Source organism: Pelecanus crispus, chromosome 8 (genome assembly GCF_030463565.1).
Source record: "Pelecanus crispus isolate bPelCri1 chromosome 8, bPelCri1.pri, whole genome shotgun sequence".
In the NCBI taxonomy this organism is placed as follows: domain Eukaryota; kingdom Metazoa; phylum Chordata; class Aves; order Pelecaniformes; family Pelecanidae; genus Pelecanus; species Pelecanus crispus.
The window spans coordinates 7,426,131-7,437,291 of record NC_134650.1 but is presented as its reverse complement, the minus strand read 5'-3'; the positions used below and the strand labels follow the sequence as shown (position 1 = coordinate 7,437,291).

Here is an 11,161-nt window from a genome sequence, read left to right as displayed (position 1 = left end):
ATGGAATAGCACTGGGTTTTGTTGCTGTTTTATTCTGCTGTCTTATTCTACTCTGAATTGTATGTGACTTTTCCTGCTCCACAGTCCTAGTAGACACACGCGCATGCAGCATGCATACACCTTCTTTCCAGGTTCAGCAGTTGAAAATGTTGGAAGGGAGCAGCTCTAGGCAAGTCCCTACATGCTGCAAAGCTCTTAAGAACTGTTAAGTAACAAGCAGAGCTTTTAAGAACATTGGTTTTCAACTTCTCAGAAGGAACCACATGCCTTTCTGGATCACCTAGCCCTGTCCTCCAAGATTTTCTTTCATTTGCTGTGCATTTGGAACTATGTTGTATTTCCTAGAAGTGAAACGATGTCATCAAAAAAAGAGTCTAAATTTTGTCAGTTATGTCAAATCCAAATTGTGTTGGTTTCTCTGCAAATTCTGGTAGTTTCACTTCCTAGTGACATAGGCTGCAATTCAGCTTGACTATTTGTTTCAAAAAGGAATGACCACAGCAGGGAGATTGCTGGATGATTGGCATCTGTTTACCAAGGAAAAAGGGATTTGAAAGAAGTATCAAATTTACAGCTTTGTATTTGTCATTAATTAGCTATCTCAGTGAGAGAATATGACACACATTGTTAGTTAGGCTCTGATAATTTGTTCCTAACATTTGACTTGACTTATAAATTGAACTACCTCTGGCTTTGAAAGAGATGAGTTCTGAAAAAGTGTCTGGAAAAACAAGTCTTCCCTGTTTAAATTAGGAATGTGCCAAAGACTGGCAGGTACTTGATATATAATTTAAATTTAAAAGAGGAAGAAACAGTTCTAGATAAAGATCTCTTGGGATATCTAGGGGAAATATATGCACCTATATTTAGCTTATCCCTGGTTTCAACCCCTAAATGCACACACAGCAGCACACACTTAGCTTTTGAAAAGAACAGGCCTGGAACCTTTAACAAGCTCTGCAAAGCTTGCTAATAAAGTTACATCCTTGTTAATCACGTATGTGCTCCCCAGTTCCGTCTTTGATACAGCATATTCACAGAGATAAATCATGGAGCCGCAGATGTTCAGTAGTCATTACAGAAGGAAGTTGATGGTGGGTGGTCATGGATGGCAGATCCTCCACAGGAATCCTGACCCTGGGGCTTTGCCATGAGAAGGGAGGAAGCAGAGAGATTACTCAGCAGCTGAAGGTGACATGGTTGAAGTGTCTTGCTAGAAATCTGCTCTTTCAAGCAACACAGAGGAGGCAGCCACGGTCAGACATGCGAATTAGAAGAACTTTATGATAACTGAGATACAACTCAACTAGGACCTGAGCTAAAGCTGTCAAAAAGCTCTAGAGCTGGCCATTCAGAGAGAATTTGCACAACATAGGAGAGCATGTCTGCCGGGGAAGGAGAGCAGATTGCTGTAGGAGGGGGAGAGGAAAGGGAAGACAAGCCATGGGGAGAGACATCAAGTCACAGTTTGGTTTTGACTCTTGAAAATATTTTGCAAGAAATTGTGTGGAGAGGAAGTTAAGATGGAGAAGGGAGGATGGAGAAATAAAACAGAACTGAGGTTTGGATTGGGGGTGGGGAGTGCAAATATGCTGTTTGACTAGGGACAAGGCAGAATGAAGGGAGGGAAAGATCGTTCACAGAATAGGAAGTCAGCCTGATCAGAGCATTTCACATGGCTTTTCACGTTTTGCCTTCTACAAGGGCAAAAACTGAAGGATAGAACGTGAACAGGCCTGAGCCAGCATGGGGATGTGGGGGAACAGGCCTCTCACTGGGACAGAAGGGAAGAAGAGCTGGGATAACAATCACATCACCAAAGGTCAGGGTACAGAGAGCAGGGAGGTGAAGCTGAGCTCATGGGGACTTTTCCCCTAACATACTGGCCTTAATAAAAATTACCAAACTTTTTCCTTTAACCCCTGCAGGACCCAAGGAGACAGCACACCATGGAAGTCACCATCAAGAGGCACTTCCTGAGTTTTGCCGTTTTCCTGATGCACTGTGTGGTCCACAAGGCAAGCTGTGAGAAAGGCAACACTTCCCCTCTGCACTTCACCCACTTCTTCTACAATGCCACCATCTATGAGAATTCAGCCCCCAAGACCTATGTGGAGAGCTATGTCAAAATGGGTATTTACAAGACAGACCCCGAGTGGGACATCAGATACAGAATAGCCTCTGGAGACACCACTGGTCTCTTTAAAACAGAGGAGCACGTGATCGGGGATTTCTGCTTCTTGAGAATAAGAACCAGGAGCAGCAACACAGCACTTTTAAACCGAGAGGTCAAGGACAGTTATATGTTAATAATCAAGGCCACAGAGAGCACCTTTGCCTACGAAGCCTGGGCCAAGGTCTTGATTCACATTCTGGACAGAAATGACTTGAAACCTCTCTTTTCACCCCCCTCCTACAAAGTGTCCATCAGAGAAGACATTCCTCTGAAAACAGTGGTCAGCACGCTCAGTGCCACAGACGCTGACGCTGGCCAGAATGCTGAGTTCTACTATGCCCTCAACACCAAGTCTGACCTATTCACTGTCCACCCCACCACGGGAGCAGTTATGACCACGGGTAGGCTGAACAGCACCCATCGAGGCAGGCACCATCTGCAAGTTTTGGCTGTGGACAGAATGAGAAAGATCACAGAGGGGAATGGCTTTGGGAACCTGGCTAGTCTCATGATCCAAGTGGAGCCATCTGCCAGGAAACCCCCTTCTATCTCCTCAGTGAAGGTGACATCACCTGACTCAGCCGAAGACTTTCTCTATGCAACTCTGTCTGTAGAAAGTGGTGACTCAGAAGTAGGGATAGATTCAGTTGACTTTGTGGATGGGGATCCAGGAAGACATTTCAAAGCCATCAAATCCTACTTTGGGAGCACCGAGTTCATGATTGTGTCAACCAAAGAAGTCAACTGGCTACTTTACCCATTTGGTTTCAACCTCAGTCTGCAGGCCAAGGACAAGAGCAAGCCACCACTGTTCTCTCCTATCAGAGTTATCCATATACCTCCCTCCAAGTATGTCTCTGCCAGATTTGAGAAAGAAGTGTACCGGGTCCAGCTCAGTGAATTTTCCCCAGCTGGAAGCCAAGTTGTTATGGTGAAGATTACACCAGTCTTCCCAAATCTTAAATATATTTTGAGACCTACCCCTGACAGCACAAGCTTTAAAATCAATCCTCACACTGGACTGATAACTACAGTCAGAGCAATGGACTTCCATGAGCAGTCTCATTTTGAACTTGAAGTTACAACTGTTAACAGTCATACATCCACAACTGTTGTCATTGACATCACTGACTGCAACAATCATGCTCCAAGTTTTAGTCAGTCTTCATACCGTGGGGCCTTTGATGAAAACGTTCCTCCTGGTACCAGTGTCTTAACAGTAAGGGCTACAGATGAAGATGAAGGAGACAATGGTTTTGTCACCTACACCATAGCCAACCAGAAATCAGTTCCTTTTGTCATTGACCCCTATTCTGGCATCATTTCCACCTCCAAGTCAATGGACTATGAGTTGATGCAGAGATGGTATCATCTGCGAGTATGGGCATCAGATTGGGGCTCACCCTTCCGCCATGAAACGGAGGTGTACGTCTCCCTCATGCTGAGCAATGTCAATGACAATGCTCCTGTGTTTGAGAAGGCAAGCTGCAGTGGCACCATTCCACGGGACTTTCCTGTTGGGAGCCCTGTGGCCACAGTCTCTGCAATCGACAGTGATGAGCTGCAACATATCAAATACGAAATCAAGTCTGGCAATGAGTTGCGGCATTTTGAACTGAATCCCATCTCTGGAGTAATATCCCTTAGAATATCTCTGCGAGATCTTCCTTCTGAACAGCCACTTTTCTACTCTTTGAAAATAACTGCAACAGATGGAGAGAACTACGCTTTGCCAACATCTGTAAATATCACTGTGGTCAGCCAGGGTCTCCCTGTCAAAATGCAGTGTGAGGAAACAGGAGTCTTGAAACAACTGACAGAAACTATCATACACTCCATTGAGTCTCAGTCTCAAGGCCATGGGCAGGATGATGAAACTTCTCTGAACTCGCACCTTATAAACCATAATGCTCCAAAGTTTGATGACAGCTTTCCACGATCTATTGATATCATAGAGACTGTTCCCGTCAACGCAACTATTGCAGACCTTTCAGCTATTGATCCTGATACTGGTTTTAATGGGAAATTAGTCTATGTGATCTCAGATGGAAATGATGACAGTTGCTTTACCATTGACCTGGAACTGGGTCTCCTTCAAGTCCTTTCTCCTCTAGATCATGAACAAACCAGCTTCTACATTCTTAACATTACTGTCCATGACCTTGGCACACCACAAAAATCATCTTGGAAACTCTTGGCTGTGAATGTGTTGGATACCAATGATAACACTCCTAAATTCCCACAAGGTGCCTACTGGGTGGCAATACCAGAACATGTAGCAACAGGGACAACAATAGCTCAGCTGAAAGCAGAAGATGCTGATACAGATGACAACGGGAGAATAAAATATTCTCTCCTAACCCCCACTGATAAGTTTGCCATTAACAGTGTCACTGGAGAAGTGACAGTTACAGGTGCCCTGGATAGAGAATTGTGGCCTTGCTATGTGCTGAAAATAGAAGCTAGGGACCAGCCCAAAACAGGCTACCAGCTCTTCTCTGTCACGGATCTCATTGTGACTCTGGAGGATGTAAATGACAACACCCCGCAATGCCTCCCAGCCGTCAACAGTGTGAAGATCCCAGAGGACCTGCCTGTGGGAACCATTCTCCTGTTTCTGGAGGCTTTTGACCCAGACGCTGGCTCTGGGGGTGAGGTGAGGTACAGCCTCATTAATGATGAGGAGATGATGTTTCATGTGGATAAGCTGACCGGGGCACTCCGGTTGGAGAAGGAGCTGGACTATGAGAAGAAGGACTCTTACAATCTAACTGTGCAGGTCAGTGACAGTGGGAAGCCCTTCTCTCGCTCTTCCCTCTGCCACCTGGAAGTGAACATCCTTGATATCAACGAGAACTTGCACCCACCACGCTTTGCCTCCTTTGTCTTCAAAGGCTGGGTGCAGGAGAACAGCCCTGAGGGCACATCAGTGATGATGGTCACAGCAAAAGATATCGATAAGGGGAAAGATGGAGAGGTTCAATATTTCCTCCGAGAGGGCACTGGCTTGTCTGTCTTCCGCATTGAAAAGGACACAGGTAATGACAGCTTAGTTTAATGGTGTACCTTAAAGGCTTAAACTACATAGAATCATAGAATCATTTAGGTTGGAAAAGACCCTTAAGATCATCAAGTCCAACCGTTAACCTGGCATTGCCAAGTCCACCACAGAACCATGGCCCTAAGCGCTACATCATGCTGTGTTTGGCCTGACATTTTGACCCAATAGGACATTTCCATATTCTCTCTATTTACAATTCCATGTATTCAAATCTTTCTTGCTTGTGCAGGGATGTACAATGTGCATCCCTGTATCTGCAGAGGAGCAAGCAGGGTTTGTCTCCTTAAAATAATGGAAAATCAATGTCTGTCCTCCCCCAAAATACCGAGATCTTCCCTTTCACTTGTGTACCAAATTACCCTCAGCACAAGCAAGCCCTCACCTTCCACACAATCTCACAGCCATACAAGGTTGGTGCCGCAGTTTATATCTGCAGCAAAGACCAGAGACAGACTAGCAGACTAGAGACACAGACTCAACTGGCAAAGTGGTCTGAATTCCTTAAATCCCTCACAAGCACTTTCTGTCATTCTTCTAGGCACTATCCGGACCATAGGACCACTTGACCGAGAAGGAACATCTCACTACTGGCTGACAGTGCTAGCTCTTGACCTGGGAACAATTCCTCTGTCTTCTGTGACTGAAATTTATATTGAAGTCACTGATACCAATGACAACCCACCTCAGATGTCCAGACCTGTCTTCTATGCCTCTGTGATGGAGAATTCCCCACCAAACACGTCTGTCCTTCAGCTTGATGCCTTAGATCCAGACTCTAGCTCAGAGGGAAAACTGACTTTTCACATCCTAACTGGAAATCCTCAAGGACTCTTCACCATTAACCTCATTACAGGTAAGACTGACCCAACTCAGCATCTGTTTTTGAGGCTTCCAAGTGCCCAGAGGATGTGACACATTCAATATAAACAGCCCACACAGCTGCCTTTGTCACACCTTCCTTCTGCAGCAAAACTCCCTGTCTCCAAATACACTGTGTGGGGAGGCTAAGGATTGAAACCCTCAATCTGAGGGTTGCTATTTGCATCCAGATGGCTCTTGGAATGACACAAATGTGCTACTTTCAAAGCCCTAATCAGAACCAAGCAGTTGCTTTTAATCTTTCCCCTTACACACAACTGCCCTATTGCACAGCCTGAGCCAAGAAACACCTTTCTGGAGGTGACTATCTGTTCCTGAGACAGACCAAGACAGGATTAATAAAAATGAATCCCACTGCATTTAAAGGCTCCACCCGTTCTCCGGCACTATTAATGTAGTAAGTGTAGTAAGCCTCTTCTGCCATCTTCCTAGACTGTATCTTTCATCTGAGGATTAATTACCAGATCTTTCAGAGCCATCAAAAACCCACTGATGTTTTGTGTAAACAGCTTCCTCAAACTATCCCAGCAGAGCTGACATTGGGCCAGTCTGGCAAGGAAAGCCATGCCGAGCCCTTCACTCCATCAGCTCCTGGGAGAAGAGGGAAGGGAGGGCACAGAGCCTGAGTATGGGAGAGGATTAATTGCATGACTTTGATCTCCTGTGGATGATAAAAGCAGTTCACCTACTGCAGTGGGACAGAAGCCTGCTCTCAGATGAGAAAGGAGCTGAATGTACTGAAAAAGGCCAGTGCAGCTCTCAATTAGGTGTTAGCTGTGGTGTAATAGCTATCTGGCAGTCCTCTACAGCTGGCTAGGAGGGGGGTGTTTAGAAAAAAATTGTTATACTGAAACACTGAAATCCTTCTTGTTGCAAGAGATTCATAGGGTGTCTACTTGGCACCATGTAGATACACTTGGAGATGTCAGCTAACTCTGACCACTGCTACCCCCAGTTGTACCCTCTGCTCTCAGAAGCTTTTTAGCCAGGTCAGGGCACTGCTCTGCATCCAGCTTACCCATATAGTCCAAATGACTATGCACAATTCAGCCCACATGGACAGCTTGCACAAATGCTGATCTCTGTGGAGAGGTGCCTTCAGAGGCCCTGTTTTAGAAGACCACTGCCTTTTCAATGTGATGTGAACCAGAAACAGCTATCAGAACACCAGGCTAGCCCCTCTCATCTGCTGAACTCCAGATTACACCCATGCACGCTGCAGTAAATTCAGCCTTCTCTATGCTGCAGGCAAAACTTCCACCCCAGTGTGAGTGCAGCCCTACAAAGCCATGCTCCAAGGCTGCTGTGTTTTATGATAAAACAAGCAACACTGGCAAAATCTGAACATTTGCTAATAAGACACCTCACCTCTAAGCCAACCCTTTCATTCCCATATTAGACAAAAAAAGCTCTCTCAGCTGTGAGTCATCTCCTATCAATCTCTCTCTCTACAGTCAGGTAATTTGCATGTGAAGAGTGATAAGTTTGTCAGTCCTGTAAGAAACTCATGAGCTGATCTTATCTCTTGGACAGTTGCTGGAGGTCTCTTCTTTAAACCCTGAGCTTGGAGGTTGTTTAAGGACCTGCTTCCAAGCCTTATGAGGATTCAGTTATCCGTTGTTTTACTTGCACATCACCCAAAAGAACAAATAATTACTGGCAAACATTGGCATAAACTGAGCAGTTTGTATCCTCATGCTTACAGTATCTAAAGAGAAGTTATCTACTACTACTGCCAGAAGGAATATCACAGCTCGTCTAAATTTCAGGGCTGTAGGCAGCTTTTTGGAAACCCTGTGATATTTTCATTCTGCAGATGAGGGCATGATAGTTGCTCCATTAAGTAGAATAAAAATACAATCTTTGATCTCAGCCTGGTAGTGCTCCTGGTCATTCACATCAGTGCAGGGTTGTATTCAAAAAAAGGCTTATCCCAGTGCAATGCAAATCAAATTACTTACATTTGAACAGGAGAAAAGAGAAAGCACTGCAAGTGTCTGACCACAGTAGCGCTACTAGACCACTGAACTTTATTCTGGATTTTTAGTTAGGTCCTTTGTTTTTCAAATGCAATAAATGCATTTCTTCTTTCACTACCTGGAGGAAATGGTCACAAAAAGATGCAGAAATATTTCAGTTCTTGAAATGCCAGAGATCTGTATGATCCAGACTGCCAATACTCCTTCTGTGGTCAATCCCAAATCCTATGACAGTAAAAGAGTTTCAGTAGGCAGAGCTGCTTATCTATGATGAAGCTGAATCTCTGTCACATTATTCAATGATAAACATTGACCTTTCAAGAGGAAACAACAGAGGCTGCTGCTTTTAGTCACATGATTTGAGCAAAGGACAGGATAATCTGCATGTGTCAGCAGTTTCTCCAGCACTTGGATGAGAAAGAAGGCTCCTACATGCAGAGAAGACTATGATCAAGACCTCTTCTCTTCTATCCCATACTGTCATCAAAGAACAAATAAGTCACATTGGCACTGAAATAAGTTGGAGCATGAGAGGGCCGGAGGTCACTCTGGGTCTCCCCTAGACAGGGCACTCCTCGTAGGAGCCCCTTGGCAGAAGGAGGAGAGGAGGAAGCTTGGTCTCATCCTGTGCGCTAATAGGAATTAAGGTCCCGATTTACTGTTAGAACAGACATGTCTACACCCGGAATAACCCTGCAGAACAGCCCTGGATAATTTATTCAGGGCACAGTGCCACACTATTGCAAGTAACCTATTTCTGATCCTGGAGCCAGCTTGTTCTGTGTTTGATCCAGTATCTTGACATGGGGATGGGTTGGCCAGTGGAGACATATCCAGCAAGACACCTTGACTTCTCCTCCTGAGGCCTTGCAAGGAGACAGGAATGGCTGTGATAACTGTCCCTTGACAGGGCTTGGCTCCTCCAGCACCCCTGAACTACCACAGAAGGGCTCTAAGCTCTTCCAGCTCTCAGCTCCCTAAAGAGGGTGGAGAAAAAAAGAGGGAAAAGAAACGAAAGGCTAATGAGAAGGGGGAATAAAACTGCGCAGTGAGATGAAAGCTTTCTGCCATCGGCAATGGAATCTCTCCAGCCCAGCCTGGCAGCTGGTGCAGAGCAGTGTTTGTGGGAGACAGAGAGATAGATAGATACATGGAGAGATAGGCAGATATTAGGGTTTGGGGTATTCTTTTGCTGGAAAGGTTTTCAGCTTGTTTTGTGCAGGGTTTGCAGTGCCTGGTGTGAAGGGGGTTCCAGTCCAGGCAGAACCAGCAAGAATTGGGAGGCTGTGGCAGGAAGAGTCAGGAAGAAGCCAATCATCCCGCTGAAAGGCTGTTCGGAGAATCCTTTTACCTTGGACTAATCATCCCCAGCTGCTATCTAGTGCTTGTTCTTGTGATCCTTCTCCTGCTGTGTCAGTGTCCACAGGCTTAGCCAGGATGCCTGTGGTTCCCAGCATTTCTCTGCATGGAAGGACATCCAGACACAGCCTGCTTTTTAAATCTGAGGGTCAGTTGCACTGCTGCTACTCGAACCAACATGCTACAGGCTCCAGCTGAGCATGGAGTAGAGCAAAGCAGGGTCAGAACAAGAGGGGAGGTGGTAGGAGGAGAAGAGAAGAGAAAGTTAAATGGAAGCAACAGTGAGACAACAGAAAGAGGATTTCAGGAGAACAACCTCGTCCCTTCTCAGGCTCTTGTGAAAGCCCCAATGCCTGCAAACCTGATTCTGGCTATTTTAACTATCTTAGATTTTCTTCCCTGCAGCAAGGGCAGGGGGCCAGCAACCTCCACCCCAGTCCTGCTCTTGCCAGCAGAAGTTATTATTATTTTTTGTTCCCTGACAACAATGCACTGTTAATTCTGCTGCTCCTGTTCCAACACGACCAGCTTTCCTCTCTCCCCTTTCCAGGCAGCAAGCGGGAGAATTACAGACAATCCTTTCCCATTGCTGTGTGTGGATAGGCTGCAAGAGCAGAGCTTGTGCCTGTCTGTATGAAAGCAACAGAAGGGATAACTTCTGGACCTTCAGGTGAACGCAGAGCTTGGCTAATTGGCCAAGTGCAATTAGGACCTTTGACAGTTTTGTTCAGTCTCTAGGGCTCAGCAGAAACCTTCAGGGCCACATACAAGAACATAAATAAAGGACACCCACTCGATCGCAAGTCCCGTGGGATGGGCTAGCTGCTGTTTTCCAGAGGGGCAGGGACTGCACTGGTAACTTGCACGTGTGCACAGGCACACACAAAACATTCTCATTAAAAACTAAATGTGCACTTCCCAGGTCCTTGTAAGTGGCAGCAGAAAGAACCGAGGAACTGTTTCCCCAGGCCATGAAAGCTGACGGCAGTTCCCCTTTAATAACAGTTTCCCAGTTTCCACTTCCATTTTAGCCCTCTGGCTTCACAGGGTGTATAACCAAGTAGCAACAAATAAAAATATGCATTAATTCCAGCTGGCTTCTCTCAAGCACCACGTCTGATCCCCGTCTCCCTGTGTCTGGGTGCTCAGCTGCCGTGTGAACACTGCTGGCAGTTTGTGCATCTTGGCAGCCGCACAGCACCATGGCTCCGTATGGGAATTAGAGTGATTAACCGTTAACCACAAGGACTTTCTGATCTCAAGGCAGTGTGGTAACTGGCTCTGGTGAGGGGAACTGGGAGCCACGATTGGGCACAGGGTAAGGGACAGAGGGAGTTTGCCTGGGGTCAGGAGGAGAAGCCAACCCTTTGACTTGTGGCTCAACAGATATGAAGCTAAACCCAGAAATGCCATCTGGTAAAACTGCCAGCCAGGGTACAGGTCTGTGACAGAGAGTAGAATCAGCTTTTACTCCACAGGAGATCTGAGCATCTTCAGTGGTACAGACATTTAAGACAGTCGTTAAGTTCCAGTTCATTTGCCTTCATAGGATAGAATCATAGAATTGTTTAGGTTGGAAAAGACCTTTAAGATCATCAAGTCCAACCGTTAATCTGACACTACCAAGTCCACCACTAAACAATATCCCTAAGTGCTACATCTACACGTCTTTTAAATACCTCCAGGGATGGTGACTCAACCACTTTC

General features: G+C 45.8%; 1 protein-coding gene across 1 annotated transcript in view; it reads left to right on the top strand.

Annotated features, from left to right (window-relative positions):
• The first annotated feature begins 1,949 nt into the window (after positions 1-1,949).
• FAT2 (FAT atypical cadherin 2) overlaps positions 1,950-11,161 on the top strand; it is a 47,668-nt gene continuing 38,456 nt past the window's right edge. The window contains exons 1-2 of the mRNA XM_075715618.1: positions 1,950-5,214; positions 5,776-6,090. Of these exons, the coding sequence (XP_075571733.1) occupies positions 1,950-5,214; positions 5,776-6,090 (3,580 nt within the window). The remainder of the gene's footprint in view (positions 5,215-5,775; positions 6,091-11,161) is intronic.